The 21,036-nt window shown below is 33.8% G+C and overlaps 1 protein-coding gene across 2 annotated transcripts; it reads left to right on the forward strand.

The window, feature by feature from the left end:
* Nucleotides 1-1,931: 1,931 nt before the first annotated feature.
* LOC141388236 (probable deoxycytidylate deaminase) lies at nt 1,932-16,392 on the forward strand. 2 transcript variants are annotated; one of them, XM_073958254.1, is made up of 4 exons: nt 1,932-2,060; nt 8,987-9,081; nt 15,559-15,648; nt 15,859-16,392. In XM_073958254.1, exons 2-4 carry the CDS (start codon nt 9,004-9,006, stop codon nt 16,312-16,314), a joined length of 624 nt encoding a protein of 207 aa, XP_073814355.1. In that variant the 5' UTR covers nt 1,932-2,060; nt 8,987-9,003; the 3' UTR covers nt 16,315-16,392. The 2 variants fall into 2 exon arrangements, with proteins under 2 accessions (XP_073814355.1, XP_073814356.1); XM_073958255.1 differs by lacking the exons at nt 15,559-15,648; nt 15,859-16,392 and adding an exon at nt 10,777-11,699 and having other exon boundaries at nt 1,950-2,060.
* Nucleotides 16,393-21,036: the final 4,644 nt, after the last annotated feature.

Genomic DNA, 21,036 nt, shown 5'->3' on the forward strand with positions numbered 1-21,036 from the left:
GTTTTCTATAGAAAACTTGGTGGTGGAGACCACCGTTTTCTATAGAAAACTTGGTGGTGGAGACCACCGTTTTCTATAGAAAACTTGGTGGTGGAGACCACCGTTTTCTATAGAAAACTTGGTGGTGGAGACCACCGTTTTCTATAGAAAACTTGGTGGTGGAGACCACCGTTTTCTATAGAAAACTTGGTGGTGGAGACCACTGTTTTCTATAGAAAACTTGGTGTATTCAGTTTGGACGAGGCTTGTATAGGGAAGATTCCAAAGGCGATACTCTGTCCTGTGACTCTATCTTTCATTCCGTGTATTCAGTTTGGACGAGGTTTGTATAGGGAAGATTCCAGAGGCGATACTCTGTCCTGACCTCCAGTTGGAAAACGGAAAATCGACAACTTTGTTCTACAAAAAACTGAAATTGAACATTCCTAGTATGTGGAAATGTTCTATGTGACTCTATCTTTCATTCCATGTATTCAGTTTGGACGAGGTTTGTATAGGGAAGATTCCACAGCCAATTTTCTGTCCTGACCACCAGTTGGAAAACGGAAAATCGGCAACTGTGTTCTACAAAAAACTTAAATTAAACATTCCTAGTATGAGGAAAGAGGGAAGATTCAACAGTGAATTTTCTGTCCTGACCACCAGTTGGAAAACGGAAAATCGAATACTTTGTTCTACAAAAACCTGAAATTGAACATTCCTAGAATGAGGAAATATTCTCTGGGACTCTGTCTTTAATTCCATGTATTCAGTTTGGACGAGGTTTGTATAGGGAAGATTCCCCAGCCAATTTTCTGTCCTGACCACCAGTTGGATAACGGAAAATCGACAACTTTGTTCTACAAAAACCTGAAATTGAACATTCCTAGAATGAGGAAATATTCTCTGGGACTCTGTCTTTAATTCCATGTATTAAGTTTAGACGAGGTTTGTATAGGGTAGATTCCACAGCCAATTTTCTGTCCTGACGGAAAATCGACAACTTTGTTCTACAAAAAACTGAAATTGAACATTCCTAGTATGTGGAAATGTTCTATGTGACTCTATCTTTCATTCCATGTATTCAGTTTGGACGAGGTTTGTATAGGGAAGATTCCAGAGGCGATACTCTGTCCTGACCTCCAGTTGGAAAACGGAAAATCGACAACTTTTTTCTACAAAAACCTGAAATTGAACATTCCTAGAATGAGGAAATATTCTCTGGGACTCTGTCTTTAATTCCATGTATTCAGTTTGGACGAGGTTTGTATAGGGAAGATTCCACAGCCAATTTTCTGTCCTGACCAATAGTTGGAAAACGGAAAATCGAATATTTTGTTCTACAAACAACTGAAATTGAACATTTCTAGTATGAGGAAATATTCTCTGGGACTCTGTCTTTAATTCCATGTATTCAGTTTGGACGAGGTTTGTATAGGGAAGATTCCACAGCCAATTTTCTGTCCTGACCACCAGTTGGATAACGGCTAATCGACAACTTTGTTCTACAAAAAACTGAAATTGAACATTCCTAGTATGAGGAAATGTTCTCTGGGACTCTGTCTTTAATTCCATGTATTCAGTTTGGACGAGGTTTGTATAGGGAAGATTCCAGAGGCGATACTCTGTCCTGACCACCGGTCAAATCTAAGTTCTAAACTATGCGTAATTTGATATGGTTTGGTAACGTTGATGTACATTAAACTATTGAAAATTACTTAAGTTTTATTATTTATAATTAGCTTTATGATTTTTGAAGTTTTCCATTCACAATTTTATTAAATTATTTAATTATAATATTCGTCGTTAACTTTTTTCGTCAGCAGGGTTGAAAAAATAGTACTAAATGTGAATTTTGGACGTCCTGTGTCACCCTGTGAATTTCGATAACTCTGTGTTATCGAAAGTTAGCGACGTCGCTAACTTCACGCAGGTTCTTTTGACTGCAAAAAGTCGATTAATCGAAAGTCGACACTTATCTATCCCTATTCCGGAAGTACTCGCAACTCTACATACAAGTACACTTTAGTTTGCAAACGTATAAAAATAGGCAATAATTCATCGCTGTTTAACGGATAAAAGTAAGAAAAAATAAGGAATTGATAATGTATTTTTATTGTGTTGATAAATGTCTCGAAGAAAACTTTCGCCACAAAGCCCCAAATGAAATGTGAAGAAAAAAAGGCACGTCTTTGTGTTGCTTTTGTCCAGACACTTGTTGTGAAATTCCTATAATGAAGAATACATTTTCTTTGTCCAATATGCTCCTAAAATTGAGGAATGGGTGTTTATTTGACTCAAATAAAATGAATATAGTTACAATAAAATAAGTACTTAACAAACACGAAAAGTGAAGAATATATATTATTGTTTTAAAATCCAATATTTAATTAATATTCATATGTATGTATATACACAAAGTAGAACTTCATAATAACGAACAATTTTCTATTCCGAATCGTTTTATAAAATATAAATATTTAAAAAAATGAATGAAATAGGAAATTAATCAAATAAATTTGAAATAATAAATTAAAGAAATCAATAATATATTAATACATACATATATTCATCGTATAAGCAACTGTGTATATCAGAACCTGTTGCATGACTTGTTGCGAATTTAAATTGAGATTTCTTTTTGACGTCATCTTCACAAAGCAATGCTAAAGTAAAAACAAAAAATTAAATCAAGAAATGGGGGAAAATATAAAGTCTGACTCATGTCTATGATGAAATAATAAGGTGGTGTAAAACGGAAATCTCAATAGCCGGATTTATCAGGATTTATTTGCTAAATCCGACCAAAATCTGCCGGATTTACCATGCAAAAATAAATTCTCCTATTGAGTGGATTAGGCAGTGGCATAATTCCTCGTATAAAACTCTGTTTTTTTTTTCAATATTTTGCTAGAAAATACAAAAAGTTGCAAGTTGGCACAAGAAACAAGGTAGATGCTGATAGCTTGCTGCTTTTGCAGAGAATGTGTCTGTTAAGTTTTTACATTTTTCTTGCAAAAGAGATTAAAAACACTTCTACGAGAAAGTTCTTGCTGGACAATTTTTGCTGAGAAAGTAACGAGACAGACCTAATACCCCGTTTGCACTCATGGTACAAATACACAGGTAGTCGCATCGGCAATTGTTGGTAACATAAGGTGTCAACATTTGACATCAATTCAATACAGTTGACACATTATGTTACCATCAGCTGACATGATAATGCTACCTGTATTATTGTATCATGTTTGTACTTAAATGGATTGAAAAAAAAACACACTGGGTTTCAAATGTCAATTCCATATCGCAAACTTCAAATAAATCCTCATAAAGAAAGTTAAACCAGCAAAAACCTCTAATTCAATTCAACCGTTTAATAGTACGTTTACATATCAATGGATTTCAAATGTCAATTCCATTGCGTATACGTAACATAAATTCTCATTAATAATACGGTTACATTAGAGTTTTTGCCGGGTTAACCCACTTCATGCGGATTTATTTGACGCTATGAATTGACATTTGAAAACCAAACCCATTGGGTTAATCCGGTTAAGTGTAATACCCCGTTTATATATAACCGGATTTAACAAACCGACTTGGTCTTAAATGTCAATTTCATTGCTTATATTTCAAACAAATCCTCTCAAAGAAGGTTATCCCTGCAAAAAGCTCTAATATAAACAGCATATAACCGGGATACATAATACGTTTACATTTACGAAAGCCACTCGACTTCAACTGTCAACTCCATTGCTTATGGTAAGTTTACATTAACGAAATCGGGTTGATTTCAACAGTCAATTCTTTTGTGTCAAATGAAATCTCAGCTTTGTTCCAAAAATAAAAAGTTTTAACAATTCTTACGACTTCTACACATTTTACCGAAAAACCGTTCTCGTACACAAAAAAGTTGTAAAATGTTCACTTATCTTTAAACAAAAATGGAGGTGAATGACACTCTTTAAAAACTTTTTACACGACAAATTTGAGCGTGTAAAAAATAGTAACATGGTTGCCGGCGTCTGATTAGCTGGTCCGCCGACTTTTACATTTGTTTCACTTTTGCGTTCCGAACGTTTTAAAAAAAAAACTTTTGTGTAAGAACAAATTTTCTCTCTTTTTCAAGTTTTACTATTAAAAAGTATGGGAACTAAGCTCTCATCTGAAATCCATTAGATTTCATTTGACATTTAAGCAATGGAATTGACAGTTGAAATCGAGTGGATTTCATAAATGTAAACCTAGCATTAAATGCCAAATGAAATCCAATAGATTTCAGATGAGTTTTCATTTGACGTATACGTCATGGTGGAATAAGAAGGTGTTACATCAAATAATGTCAAACGTTAAATTTGCTCACAATAATGCATTACTGTGAATTGCTTGTTTACATTTTGTATGCGATTTTATTCACAATAACGAATTTTGACAACTGGTATGAAGATCAGCTGTTTTTGGCTTTACACCTTATTATTCTACCATGATATACGTGAAGGAATTGACAGTTGAAAGCGAGTGGACTTCGTAAATGTAAACCAAGCATAAGAAACTCAAATGTCAATACTACAGCGTATTCATCAAATAAAATCCAGTGGACATAAGGATTTATTTGACTTATACGGGTCCACCCTTAATATTAAAAATTAAATATATATTAGCTCTGTTCCTTTACGTGCAAGAATCTTCAATTTTTACCACTTTTTACTCGAAAAGCGTTCCTTTACTTCAGACAGAATACAATTCATATGTTAGCAGTTTACAACTTTTACTACTTTTGCCAGTTTTAAGCTAAAAACAGATACAACGTTTGATTAAAGTTTTGCGTTGGGCGTCGAGAAAGAAATAACAACAACAGGGCGACGACGATACCAAAGTCCAGCGTTTATCTGTTTGTCGGCATATATTTCAAATGAATTTGATTTTTTCGGCATCATGCCCAACAGTGTAAAAACGGCCAAAACGACACAAAACTTTACCCAAACGTTGTATGTGTTTTAAGCTTTAAAGAGTTCGGTTTTTCGCTAAAAAAGGCATCCTTTCAAAAGCTGAAAAGCCAATTGATAATTCCTATAGTCGGGATGAAATCATGATATTTTGCAACACTGTCAGTTCGTTTTGAAAAACATTACTCTCTGTAATAGAGGGTAATAAATGAAGTTAAGCAATTGGGGGAATACACCAGCTTAAGCAAACAAAAGTAAAAAAAAAAAAACACTAAAATGTATGAAATTAATTTGGGTGCAACTCAAATAAAATTATTTATTTGTAGCAACTCACCGATGCATCTACCTTCTTTCTTGTGCCAGTTTGCAACTTTTTGTATTATCTAGCAATATGTTGCAAAACACAGAGGATTCGAGGATTTATAGCTCATTTAGACTAGCCATAAATCCTCGACTGGATTTAATAAATCCAGAACAAATCTCATTGCATTTAGATATATATTTTGGAGGTTTTAAATGGCATCAGCTGATTTTTGTTCATAGCACAATTACCAAGGTAGATGCATCAGCCCATCTGATCAAATTTAAAATTTTTTTTTGTAAATTGAATTAGTCTCAAAAGCATACGTCAAATTACAAATTTATTGTTTAATACTGAAAATATTAGCACATTATGCTACTAATGCTAACTAAAGAGCAAATAAAGAATTATTTTATCGCAGTTTGCCCATCTAAAATAAACAAACTAATTATTTTATCGTTTAGACGTCATAAATATTAGTCTTGGTTGATTAAAATCAACTTTGTACATCAAAACAAATTTAAATGTTTCCGCCTTGTTTACAAATGTTGACATTCTAAATTATTTTTAGTTTAACAATTCACCAATGCATCCACCTTGTTTCTTGTGCCAGTTTGCAACTTTTTGTATTATCTAGCAATATGTTGCAAAAAACAGAGGATTCGAGGATTTATGCCGTATTTAAAACAAACCACTCACTACGAGAATTTTTTTTACATCCCGTTAAGGACATATGTATGTCTTATGCCAGACTATGAAAATTTTCATTGAAAACGTTTTGCCATTTTCTTCCAAATTTTCATTGACATCTACACACATATTTAAAATCATATGAAAATTTTGATATTTTCATTGCTTTGAATTGGTTTAAGAGTTACGAATGTAAACACAAAGTCACTTGTTGCGAAATTAAATCGAGAATATTTTAACACCATCTTTTTAAAGTAAAGTAAAATAAATTGTGCTCTAAATCAAAATTAATTCAAGAAATCGGAGAAAAAAATTAAATTAATAATCAATTTGCCTCGAATCCGCAAAATGTAAAGAAAATGGTTATAACGACATGTCTTTTGTTCTGTGACTTTTGATGAAATTTAATGGGTTTGACATGACATCATCCAGCAAGAAAGAACTCGGCTATCACATAAGTCGACAGTCGCCCAAAAATTATATTAGTTATTAATGTAATCATAAATTGCATAGCCTTTTTATACCCTCCACCATAGTATGGAGGGTATATTAAGTTTGTTTTTCCGTTTGTAACGCATTGAAATACTCATTTGCGACCCTATAAAGTATATATATTCTTGATCAGGGTAAAATTCTAAGTCGATCTGAGCACGTCCGTCCGTCCGTCCGTCTGTGGTAATCACTCTAGCATCCACAAAAATGGAGATAGGACGCTGAAATTTTGGGAAAGTGCGTCTTTTGTTTGCAGGCAGGTCAAGTTCGATGATGGGCTATATCGGTCCACGTTTTGGTATAGCCCCCATATAACGGTACCCCCCGATTTGCGGTATTTTGACGTTTTTAGCTACATTTTCAGACCGATGTAGCTATAATTTGACATTTAGGGTTCTTTAGTGTCAATAAACTTATATAACAAAAGTTGTGGACATAGGTCCACGTTTTGGTATAGCCCCCATATAACGGTACCCCCCGATTTACGGTATTTTGACGGTTTTAGCTACATTTTCAGACCGATTTGGCTATAATTTGACATTTAGGGTTCTTAAGTGTCAATAAACATATATAACAAACCTTGTGGACATAGGTCCACGTTTTGGTATAGCCCCCATATAACGGTACCCCCCGATTTGCGGTATTTTGACGTTTTTAGCAACATTTTTCGACCGATTTAGCTATAATTTGACATTTAGGGTTCTTAAGTATCAATTAACATATATAACAAAACTTGTGGACATAGGTCCACGTTTTGGTATAGCCCCCATATAACGGTACCCCCCGATTTGCGGTATTTTGCCGTTTTTAGCAACATTTTTAGACCGATTTAGCTATAATTTGACATTTAGGTTTCTTAAGTATCAATAAACATATATAACAAAAGTTGTGGACATAAGTCCACGTTTTGGTATAGCCCCCATATAACGGTACCCCCCGATATACGGTATTTTGACGTTTTTAGCTACATTATCAGACCGATGTAGCTATAATTTGACATTTAGGGTTATTAAGTGTTAATAAACTTATACAGCAAAAGTTGTGGACATAGGTCCACGTTTTGGTATAGCCCCCATATAACGGTACCCCCCGATTTGCGGTATTTTGACGTTTTTAGCTACATTTTCAGACCGATGTAGCTATAATTTGACATTTAGGGTTCTTAAATGTCAATAAACTTATTTAACATAACTTGTGGACATAGGACCACGTTTTGGTATAGCCCCCATATAACGGTACCCCCCGATTTGCGGTATTTTGACGTTTGTAGCTACATTTTCAGACCGATATAGCTATAATTTGACATTTAGGGTTCTTAAGTGTAACTAAACTTATATAACAAAAGTTGTGGACCTAGGTCCACGTGTTGGTATAGCCCCCATATAACGGTACCTCCGATTTACGACATTTTGACGTTTTTATCTACATTTTCAGACCGATTTAGCTATCAATTGACATTTAGGGTTCTTAAATGTCAATAAACTTATATAACTAATGGACATAGGTCCATGTTTTGGAATAGCCCCCATATAACGTTACCGCCCGATTTCAGGTATTTTGAGAATTTTACCAACAAGTTTTAACCGAATTATCTGTAATTTGAACATTTGAAATTCTTAGTGGTCACCACACCTCTCCACTAAAAATTGTCAAGAAAGCCCCCATATAACGGTACCTCCCGATTTTCAGTAATTTGATGATTTTAGCTACAATATTAAACCGAACTAGCAGTAATTTGACATTTGAAGTTCTTAGTGGTCACAACACCTCTCCATCAAAAATTGTCAACATAGGTCCATGTTCGGATATAGCTCCCATGTAACGGTACCTCCCAATTTTCAGTAATTTGGCCATTTTAGCTACAATTTTTAACAGAACTAACTGTAATTTGACATTTGAAGGTTGTAGTGGTCACCACGCATCTGCATCAACAATTTTCAACATAGCCCCAATATAACGATACTTCCCGATTTTCGGTACTTTGAGGATTTTACTTAAAATGTTTAACCGAACGTAGGTCCATGTTTTTGTATAGCCCCAAAACAAACCTCCTGATTTTCCGTACCTTAGCTTTATTTTTGGACGAACTTTCTGTAATTTGAAATTTAAAAGTCAAAAAAATTCTGCAACAAAAATTGTTCATTTAAGTTCATATTTTCGTATAGCCCAGATACCTCCGAACTAGCTGTTAATGATATTTGAAGTTCCCACGTTATGTACCGATTTTCGATATTTTGAGGATTCTAGCTAAATTTTTTAACCGAATTAGGAGTTATTTGACTTTAAAGGCTCCCACCAAAAACTCTCAACAAAGACCCATGTTTTATTATAACCCCTATATAACAGTACCTCCCAATTTCTAGCCCACCAAAAATTGTCAACAGTTAGATATAGGCACCATAAAAAGGGCCTCCCGAATGAAGCATTTTATGTACATTATCGGACATTTTAACTTACTCACTTAAAGTTGGGGACAGGAATGAATATTTTATGGTGGAGGGTATGAAAAGTTCGGCCCGGCCGAACTTAATGCTTTTTTACTTGTTCTCATTACTTTTTCTTTTGTCTGTATTTGTAGCGCAACTTTCTGTTGGTATGTCAAGTGATCCAAGTAAAGCGGAGATGAGCCAACAACAGGCAACAACATCAGATCCAACTGAAAGCAATAAAAAGGTAGGGGAGAACAACCATAACATTTTTAAGGGTACTTTTTTTCTATACTTCCATAAAATTAAGACCGAGACACCCCAGCCAGCATATTTTGAAAATTTTAATCAAATTCGAGTCTTTTTTGATCCGACTGCACGATTACAAAGCTGGAATATGAGCTCATTTTCTGATCATAAATGACTCCTTTGCCGGTAGGAAAACGTAAGCTCAGGCGACTCTTCTAAACAAATCACTAATAAGTCTTCCTCGATTCATTTTTGCCCAATTTTCTGATGGTATATATTAGGTGTGTACGATAACTTTCCCAGCAAGAATTAATCAGTCAGTTCCAGCAACCTCTCTCAGTGAATTTTACTCTCTCAAGCAAGAAAAATTGCAGAAAGTTATCGAACAGCATTTTGCAAAAACTTGCAAGAAAGTCAGCTGTTTCCGAAAATGTATGAAATTTGTTTTTGTTTCTTTTGATATTTTAAACCCAAACGGAACAAAAACCTAAATTTTAAAATTGCAGTTTACTTATTTAATGCTTTAATCCTATCCACAACGCTTTAGAATCTAAAAAAATGTGCAATTGTGAAGTTTTCTTGGCCACAAATGTTATCATTTCGAGTTGTTTACATTGAGCAGGTGATTAAAAGTCAGCTGATCAGACTTGCAAATTTTTGCGGGACAAATTTTCCCAGCAAAAATTTGCAAGTTCTCAGTCACAAAACTCTCCAAAAATCTCTCCAAACTCGCTCTCTTTTGCTGGATAATTTTGTTATCGAACAGCATTCAGTAAAAATTTGTACGAATTTGTCTTTTTCGAGTCGAATTTAAATCATTTATTGGTGATTTGTTGATTACTTTGGGACTCTTTTTCGGGTCTTTTTTGTGTCATATTTATAATCGTTTATTAGTCGTTAGAGAGTCATTTATTAGCCTTTTTATTAGACGTAATAAATTAAAAGAAATTTCTTTTTATTCTTTTTTGTTTCTTTCCTTTGTTTTATCGTCTTTCCTGCTTTGTTATGTCGTCTTTTAATTATCCTTTATGTTGCGCGGGGGTTAGCTTCTTCATTTCACTTGGCAAAACCTGAACATGTGTTGTGTTTGTGTATACACTTAATATTATACATTACATTTATATCAAAGTTTTATAGAAAATGTAGATGACAATTATTTACAACCAAACAAAAATAAAACCAAACAATCAGTTTTTAATCACCTAACTGTTCAAAATATGATCAGACGATACATAATTATAATCACTTTTCAAACATCTGCATGACCCTTTTTTGATTAAACATTTTTCAATCTTTATGAAGATCAAAATGTGACAATAAATAGCAAAAAAAAAAAATAGTCACAGTTTAAACATCTCAATGATTTATTTGTGATTGCTACACATTTGTTGTTGTATTTTAAATTGAACTCTTTTTAATCATTACAGGGAGTCACTTTCGAGTCCCTTTCTGATCATACAAGCGACTTAATCAATTTTTGATCACCAAAAGGACTCTAAAAAGACTCCGCAATATGAGTTTTGAAAAAACAATCTTCCAAATGCTAGCTGGGACATAAGCGGCTGACATTCTTGGTTAAGTGCATGACCGAACAAACAAGTCCCCCACATCTAATTTAAGACGTTGTGCAATCTTTGAAGCATGAAAGCTAAATTTTGGAATATTGTTTCTTTACATTTTCTTAATTCATTAGACGGATGACTTGCAACCTGAAGATTTCTATATGGGTATGGCACGTTTGGCGGAAAAATTTAGTAGGGATCCGGAAACAAAAGTTGGTGCGGTCATTGTCAGTGCAGAACATAATATTGTGTCCGTTGGCTACAATGGATTTCCCAAGGGTTGTAAGGACGATCACCCGGATTTAAGTTGGGAAAGACGAGACAAGAAAAATCCTAATATGAATGATAAACAACTATATGTTGTGCATGCTGAAGCCGATGCTATAATTAAAGCAACTAAGTTGGATTTAGAAGGCGCCCACATTTATACAACACTGTATCCATGCAATGAATGTGCAAAATTAATAATTAACGCTGGAATAAAGAAAGTGCATTATTTGAGTAATTACAAAAGTCACAAAAAAAAATATATAGTAGCCAGCAATCTTTTGAAGATAGCTGGTGTAACAACAGTTTGCACACACAAACGAAACCCAAAACAAATTAAACTTTCATTTTAAAAGATCTTAAGTCCTCATAAGATGCATGCTATTCTTGCTTAGAGCAGGGTACACACGATCAGTTTTGAGTGTCGATTTTTCGGAAATATCGATAAATGTCAAACTGTCCAGCAACCACCCCGCACCAAGTTCGACCTAATTCAAATGTGATTCTGAAATCTTTTTATTAAGTCAAACTTGGTCTTTAATCTTTTATAAGATATGACTTCAGCAAGAATGCCATGCTTCTTATGTGCATCCCACAAATAGAAGATAAAAATAAAAATTGTCAAAAATATTTTCTCTGTTCCAGAACCAGCAAAAAGCTACAAATTTTTACTACGATAATTTTTTTCCTTTATGTCATCGGAAAAATAGTAAAAATAAGTAGATTCTTGCAGTACTGGAACATACCAATTATGTAGTATTTTTTTTTATTTTAATAAATCACAAAATTGATTCATTGTTTTGTTTATTGCATCACTAGGAAATCTGGGGCCTCTACTACTTATCCACCAAAATAGGTCTGTTCGATAACACACAAATTTGTACAAACTTTTATGGCCCGTTTCCACGGTACGTCGTCTGTTCTCTATTTGTTGTTCGACCGACCCTCAAATATGAATAAAAAAGTGAGCAAAGGCTATAGTAAAAGAATAAAAAAGGAAAGAGCAACTCAGTTCGAAATTTGCTCGGCCTTCTTTATTCTTTTATTTTTACTATGTCAGAAATGAATCAGGAAAGCAAGGTAAGCAGGCGAGGCTGCATATGTACCCAGGCCTTAATAGTGGCATGATCGTAATTAGTGTAAATTCTACAAGTAATTAGGTCTGTCTGGTTACCCTTAAATTTGTAACAATTTGTACCAATTGTTGCAATAGAGAGCAATTCGAGAGAGACATTTTGACAGTTCTTTCACTGAGAGTTTGCAAATTCTTGCTGGACAAATTTCTTCTAGCAAACATTTGCAAGTCTTCTTCTTGAAGCAATCAATCATCTGTTTTTAATTTTTCGTTGATTTATCTTGTTTGCTACCTTTAGTTTCTTTATTGGCGGACAAAATGTTCTGTTTTTGCATGATTGCTTGCTGGTTTTTGCTGCGAAGTTGTCTGTTTACTTTTTACAATTTTCTAGCAAAAGAGAATTAAACTCGTTACTCTCTGAGAAAGTTTCTGCTGAGAAAGTAACCAGACAGACCTAATGTCAAGTTTTTGAAGATATTTTCCAATAAATTACTATGAAATATCATTAACGGTCATGTTTAGAGTACATACAAACAATTTAATAATAGGTCTGTACGATAACTTCGAAGAAAATGTTGGTGGAAAAGATTAGATAAATAAATAATAAAATGAAAAAGTAGTCACCACAAACTACAAAGTTAGTTATTTTATTTACATTATCGTTTTCCATAATTAATTTAATAATTTTTCCCTTTTTTATTTCTATTTATTTTAATAACCAAACGTTTGTTTATGTTTTCGCCAAGAAGTCCGCCACAAAACATTCGAATTTAAATCAGCTGATCAAACCTGCAAATTCTTACAAGAAAAATTTTCCTTGCAAAAACTTGTAAACAAAAGTCTCCAAAACTCTACAATATTCTCTCACAATTGTCTCCAAATTCTCTCTCTTTTACTTTGCAAGTTTGTTATCGAACAGCATTTTGTAAAAGTTTGTGCAAATTTGCAAAAACTTTTGGGTTATCGTACAGACCTAGTTTGTCTTCAAATACAACTCTGATTTACTAATACATACATACATTTGTCGTTTGTCTCCCAGCTGTCCATCATTTTTTCACAGACACTAGAGAAGACAAATTTTTGACATTTTTGTAAAAATAAGTGAGATAATAATTGAAGTGTGTTGAAAACAAAAGAACATGAACAAAAACAAAATATGTAAACGGAAAACAAAAAGAAATCGACGATTTTCATTCAAAATTTTACAACTGTTTTTGCAGTTGTCGGGACGCCTACGTCACACAGGCAAGTTTTGGGATTTTGACAATCAATACATGAAGTCAACTGTCCTGTCATTTGTAAACGCAGGGTAACAAACAAATAGTAAGACCAAATAAATGTTTGTCAAAAAAAGGAGGAAAATATTTGCTGAACGGTGTTCACAGTAAAAGCAATTTAGTTAAATTTTTGTTTGCTTCCAAATAGTTTTGTTTTCCCAAAAATCAGCTGTTTTCTTGTTTGCCTTTGAAAAATATTTTTGGTCAGATTGTGGCAAACAAATATTTGTCACTTTTGAGCAAATATTTGCCTAATGTGACCTTACCTTAAGAGTATTATTATAGCTTTCTCTGTGCAGGGATTATCTGATTGAAAATAGGTTATATCAACGATTTGAATATGATCCATACATTATTGCTTATAAATTTGTTCCTTAAGGCGAGAACACAATGGATTTTCGTTGCTTATTTTTTCCGCCTCGCTTCAAAGCGGAAAAGTGAAGTTGTACTGTGTTCAATAGGACAGACCACAACGAAGCGAGGCTTCAGGCCACAAAGTTGAAAATTGTTGAACTTTTGAATATAAACACGTGTTCAATCTGAAAAATAGAATTTGGCTGTAATTTTTATGTGATACCAAGAAATAAGCGGCCTAGTGAAGAAATAATAGCACGGTTACACTACAGCTTTTTGCCGGGTTAACCCACTTCATGAGGATTTATTTGCTTAATCTACTCAAATCTGACCAGATTTGCCATACAAAAATTAAATCCTCTCATGGCTGGGTTTATTTTAAATCCGGCACAAATCCACCAAAAATACAGTGTTGTATTCGGTATTTGTGCAAAAAAATCCAACTCTACTCAAAAAGTACCAAAAGTTGCAACTGTTTTTGCAACAGAGTTTGTCGTGTTTTACACGTTTACGATTGGTCGTATGAGATTTTATGGAGTTAGTAAATCTAAAGTTATTTGGAAATCATAAAATTATTTATTTATTTTTTTCATTAGACGCTTTTTTAACAAAAAGTACGCTTGATACCATGATACAAAAATGTATCCCTATGTAAAATATACCAATATGAGCAAAGAGGGGACGATATCTCATACGAGAAATCGTAAAAGTGTAACACACGACTTTATTAGTTATTTTGTATGTATACGTGAACAAACATCAGCTGACAGTTTATATCCTCGAAAAGCTAAGTGTAACCAGCAAAGATTAACCCACTGGATCTATTAAACCCAGTGGGTTAACCTTCAATAGTGTAACCGGGGTATAAGCTAAGCAGGAAAATTAAGCTAAGAGCTGACTGTGTTCTCACCTTTATTAGTTCTGATTTATATTAACTTGTTATCTATACTTTTACGGCGTTAAATACTAGTTTTGTTTTGTTAACACACTATTTTCAGGCAAAAATCAAAATCCTAATATTTGAAACTCGTCAAATTTCCCTTTATTTAAAGAATTAAAAAATGGATTCGTGTCTAAAAAATTCTCGAACTATTACAAATAATAAGAAGTATTCTGAAGCTCCTGAGCAACTGGACAATTCATTTAAATATATTTAAAACTATCGGTCCGTCGACTATCACAATGTCGAGAAAAAAATAAAAACGAAAGAGTAATACCATACTTCCTTGTGTTTTAAAATGTTTAATATTTTTTTGAACTATATGTTTGTACCGTGCATGGCCTTCTTTGTTATGTCACTTCTGATAAAAGAATAAAGAACGGCCAAACTAAATTCGAACTAGGTTGAACTTTGCCCTTAAGTCCTTTACCAGAAATAACTTAAGCAAATAGCCAGCCACTTATGTACCGAGGCCTTAAAGTATCGGTATCGAAATGTCCTCGCAATGTCCAAATTATGGCTTTTTCGCATGTGTGACATTAGCTGCTCTGTATATTAGTATACCCAAAGTGACAACATACATGTGAAAAAGCGTATGGTGTGATATAGCCATTAGGCCGGACAGTAAGCCCAGCTGACAACAAATTTAAATAAATGTTAAATAATATAATAAATAGCTCTGTTCCAGAACTAAAAAGTTTTCACAAAATTTATATGAAAATCGTTTACGACTTTTACAACTTTTACCACTTTATAAAGTACGGGAACAGGCCAATAATTTGATTATAACCTTGTTACAGCCCGTTTTTAGTATATACAACTTCCCGGGAATTCCCGGTATTGTCAGCGGGATTGAAAAATGAGTGGGAAATGCGGGTATTCCCGGGACGGCATGAAAAACTCTAGTCGCCCAAAAATTGTATTATTGGTTACTAACGTAATTATAACTTGCATAGCTATTTTTTTTTTTCTTTATTTTTCCTTTTGTCTGTATTTGTAGCGCCATCTTGAAGCTGATATGTCTAGCAATCCAAGTAAAATGGAGAAACTGGATGAGCCAACAACATTAGTTCCAGCGACATCTGAAAAGGTAGGGGAGAACAACCATGAAATTTTTAAGGGGCCTTATTTTCTATACTTCGATAAAATTATGGCTGTGACACATAAGCGGCTGGCATTCTTGGTAAAGTCCATGGTCAATTTAACATGCCCCCCACTATCTAACCTAAGATGTTATGCAATCTTTGATGCTTGAAAGTTAAATTTGTAATATTTCTTTATTTTTTTTTTAATTCATTAGACAGTTAATGCCTCGGAACGTGAGGATGTCTACATGGGTATGGCATTACTTGCGGCAAAACGTAGCGTAGATCCGTATGCACAAGTTGGCGCCGTGATTGTCAGTGCAGAACAAAGTATTTTGTCAGTTGGCTATATTGGATTTCCCAGAGGTTGGCACATAAATTTACCTCTGGTGCCAGAATGTGTTGTACATGCTGAAGCCGATGCTATAATTAAAGCAACAAGGTTGGATTTAAGAGGCGCCCATATTTATACAACACTGCTTCCTTGCAGTGAATGTGCAAAATTAATAATTAAAGCTGGAATAAAGCATGTACATTATTTGAGGGAAAAAACACATTTCGATAGAAAATATGAAGCTTCTACAAAACTTTTTGGTGCCGCGGGTATAGAATATAAGCAGCACGTGACAGAAAAAAAAGAAATTAATTTTTTTTTGGAAGGCTGCGAATAGAATACAATAATCTTTTTAAACTTACATATGTAATGGTTTTTTTAAATAAAATACAAAATTGATCCATTGTTTTTATTATTACATGCCTATATCACTAGCAAGTCTGGTATCTCGACTAAACGTAAGTCATGATGAAATTATAAGGTGGCGTAAAACGGTCAGTTGATTGGTTTCAATCAAGATCTATTTAACAGGTCACGTAAGTAGCACAAATACAACTCTGTTTTTGTCAAAAATTCTTCAATATGTCAAAACGTTTGTTTACGTTTTCATATAATTTATTCACAATAACAAAAAATTTGACAGATTGAAACCAATCATCTGGTCATTTTACGCCATCTTATTATTTCATCATGGTTTCAATCTGTATTTTTTTTTGTTATTGTGAATTATTTATACAAAAATGTAAACAAACATTTTTACATTTTTCGGTCAAAACAGAGTTGCCGTTGTGCTAGTTACGTGATCTGCAGTGCAATTCTCTAAAGGCCTAAACCATGGCACAATAATACAGGTACAGCGGCAAAAACAGCTGGTTATCACACTAGTTGTCAAAATTCATTATTGTGAATAAAAACACATACAAAATGTAAACAAGCAACTCACAATAATACATTATTGTGACCAAATTTGACGTTTGGTATGATTTGTTACATCAAATTACATCAAATCCATGGTGGAATAAGAAGGTGCTACATCAAATCATACCAAATGTCAAAATTGTTCACAATAAAGCATTACTGTGAATTGCTTGTTTACCTTCTGTATATGATTTTATTCACAATAATACATTTTGACAACTAGTGTGATAATCAACTGTTTTTCCCGGTATTATTGTGCCATGTGTAAAACCATCTTATTCCACCATGGCTTAAACGCCTGTTAGACTATGAACTTGTATTATGATTTAAACTGTCAATACCATAGAATATACGTCAAATAAAATCGAGTGGATTTAGAACTATGATTTATTTGACGTATATACTATGGAATTGACATTAGAAATCGAGTGGATTTATAAGTCTAAACGTACTATTATTGAGAATCAATTGTTGCTTGTTTCCCAAATGTCAAATTATAAAGGAATGCGTGAGCCTCCCAAAGAGGAACGCAGGCGGATTGGCAAAGAGGCTCTGCCATTCCTTTATAAGTTGACATTTGGTCCCGGTCCACAATTGAGCAATTTCATTGATCATATTTCATGAAATTATGTGTTCTTAGATTGAGTTCCCACTGCAGCAATTCTTTAATATTAATCTTCTACTATGGAACTCGCTCTGGGGACGCGTAATTTCATGAATTTTTTTCATAGAAATTACTCTAGTGTGGACCGAGACTTGGGAAGCAAGCAACGATTGATTCTGTTTCTACCTTATAGCACGTTTAGACTTATAAATCCACTCGATCAATTCCATAGTATATACGTCAAATAAATCGTAGTTCTAAATCCAATGGATTTTATTTGACGTATATTCTATGGCATTGACAGTTTAAATCATAGTACAAGTTCATAATCTAATAGTACGTTTATATATAACCGGATATAACAAACCCACTGGGTTTCAAATTTCAATTCCTTTGCGTATACGTCGAGTCGATTTCAACTGTCAATTCCTTTGTGTACACGTCAAATGAAATCCCATCTGAAATCAAGTAGATTTCATTTGACGTTTAAGCAATGGAATTGACAGTTGAAATCGAGTAGATTTCGTAAATGTAAACCAAGCATAACAGGCGTTTTAACATATTTTTTGAGTTACCGACAGAAATTGTTAAAATTAACAGCCTGTTTCTGTATGTCGAAAGAAGAATGTGTGCGAAAGAAAAACGTCCAAACTCTTGTATGTTTTTCAAATTTGTTTTTTGTTTTGAAGCAAAAGCAAAGGTAAAATTATTTCGAAAACTAAAGTTCGGATGTGTTTCACTCGCATACATTCTTTTTTCGACATACAGAAACTGGCTGTAAATGCTTATAATTTCGGTAATTAACGACATTATTCCGTAAGTTTGCGACGAATCAAAAGTAGTCGTAAAGTTCTACCGATAGCAAGAGGGTTGCCTTTTCTTTGAACTTTTTATACCCTACAGTGTAGGGCCTACACCACTATGTGGGGAGGGTATTATAAGTTGGTTTTGGCCAAAAAGTTTGTAACGTATCGAAATAATGGTCGTAGACTAGAGCTGGCAAAAAAATCGATGGCACTATCGATATTATCGATTATTTTTTAAAAATACAATATCGATAGATAGTTTTGTCTATCGATATTATCGGATTTAAAACCTCTAACCTAAAATTCACTGAAATTGATAGAAATTCGCGGTTTTTCGGTTTTGTGGATGTAAGGAAGTAAGTTGGTAGTCACACGTACAAACTTTTCGAAAAAGTAAAATGTATTTTAATTAAATAAAAGCAATTGTTTTTTCTTCTTTTTGATTTCTGTGAACTATTTGTGCAAAATGCCAACAAAAGCGTATACATTTCCGCCATTTTCATTTCCAAAGTAATGGTTGTGACAGATTAGCGATAATATCGATAGCAGTCGATTTTTTAAACTATAAAGGCCTGGGCACATAAGCTGATTTGCCTTGCTTTCCTGCTTAATTTTTGACATAATAAGAATAAAGGAGGCCGAGCAAATTTCGAACTGGGTTGCCCTTTTCTTTTTTATTCTTTTATCAGAAGCAAGCAATGCAACCAGGCGAGGCAGCTTACCCAGCGTTTACAAATGACAGGACAGTTGACTTCATGTATTGGTTGTCAAAATCACAAAACTTGCCTTTGTGACGTAGGCGTCCAGACAACTGCAAAAACAGTTGTAAAATTATGAATGAAATCATCGAATTCCTTTTGTTTTCCGTTCACATATTTTATTTTTGTTCATGTTCTTTTGTTTTCAACACATTTCAATTATTATCTCACACATTTTTACAAAAAATGTCAAAATTTTGTTAACCCGGCTGTCTGTGAAAGAATGATGGACAGCTGGTAGCCAAATGACAAATGTATGTATGTGTTAGTAAATCAGAGTTGTATTTGAAGATAAACTGTCTAGTGTAAACGCCTAGTTATGTACGTAGGCCTTAATATCGAAAATATCTAATGTTGGGAATATCGATGTTTTGCCAGCTCTATCGTAGACCCATACTTATATATGCCAAAATGAATATCTCGACGAGCTGAGTCGATCTGGCTATGTGTGTCCATCCGTCTGTCCATCTAAACCTGGTAATCACGCTACAGGTCGCAATTTTGATCGGATCGTCACCAAATTTTGGGTGTTGATGAGGGTTCAGTAGTGCGATTCTATAACACATTTTTTGAGTTACCGACAAAAATCGGTAACATTAAAACGCAAAATTATGAATGAAAAGTTCAAATAAAAGTTGACAACATTGTTGCTATCGGTAGAACTTTACGACTACTTCTTGTTAGTCGCTAACTTACCGAATAATATCGTTAACTACCGAAATTTTAAGCATTTTAATTTTACCGACATTTGTCGGTAACTCAAAAAATGAGTTAGAGAATCGCACTACAGAAGGGGAAAAAGAGGCATATTGATTTTGGTGATGGTCGGATAATATTCAGGGATCGGAAAGAGCAAAAAACTTATTTGGAGAAAAATTCAACGTTTTATTTCAAAGCGAATATCTCCGCATCTATAAGGGGTATATCAAAAGCTAATGAAAGTAGAATATATCACCTTTACAGCGATATAACGCAGGTTGTCGTAGGTGGTCAAACAACGAAGATATCGCGAAATTAGCGACTAATAAAACAAGACTTTTCATTTTTGCGATTTTAATTATAATGACGAATATCACATATACATCAATAACAATAATCGGGCCATTTACCAAACCGAAAGTCAAAATAACGCATTACTGTGAATTGCTTGTTTACCTTTTGTATGTAATTTTATTCACAATAATGCAGTTTGACAACAAATGTGATAATCAGCTGTTTTTGCCGATGTACCTGTATTATTGTGCCATGGTCTGGAGGGAAAATCGAATACTCGATTATACTGTGATCGATTTTGAACGGGCAAAAATCGATGTCACTATCGATTGTATCGATTCTTTTTTAAAAATTCAACATCGGTAGTTATTTTTTTCTATCGATATTATAGGATTAAAAACCCCAACCTAAAATTTATTGAAATTAATAGAAATTAAGCGAATTTTTGGTGTTGTAGATGTGAGAAAGGTAAGTCCGTAGTCACAAGTACAAATTTTTCGAAGTAAGTTAATTGTATTTTTGAGTACTTTTATTAAATAAAAGCAATTGTTTTTTGCCTATATAAAGCTGAGTACACATTGTCAGTTTTGAATGACAGCTTTGTTGTTGCTTGCTAGTGTGGCCGTTCATTTTTGTCATTCACAATGCAACCACATAAAGCGGGGTACACACGATCAGTTATGACTGCCGATTTTTCAGAATTATCGATAACTGCCAACCGTCCAGCAACTACAAAATATTACCTGCGTGAAGTAAGCGACGTCGCTAACTTTCGATAACACAGAGTTATCGAAATTCATAGGGTGACACAGAACGTCCAAAATTCACATTTAGTACTATTTTTTAACCCTGCTGACGAAAAAAGTTAACGACGAATATTATAATTAATAATTTAATAAAATTATGAATGAAAAACTCTAGTAATCATTAAGCTAACTATAAATAATAAAACTTAAGTAATTTTCAAGAGTTTAATGTAC

The sequence above is a fragment of the Musca autumnalis genome, unplaced genomic scaffold (genome assembly GCF_047663935.1).
Source record: "Musca autumnalis isolate F117 unplaced genomic scaffold, ASM4766393v1 scaffold_9, whole genome shotgun sequence".
Classification (NCBI taxonomy): domain Eukaryota; kingdom Metazoa; phylum Arthropoda; class Insecta; order Diptera; family Muscidae; genus Musca; species Musca autumnalis.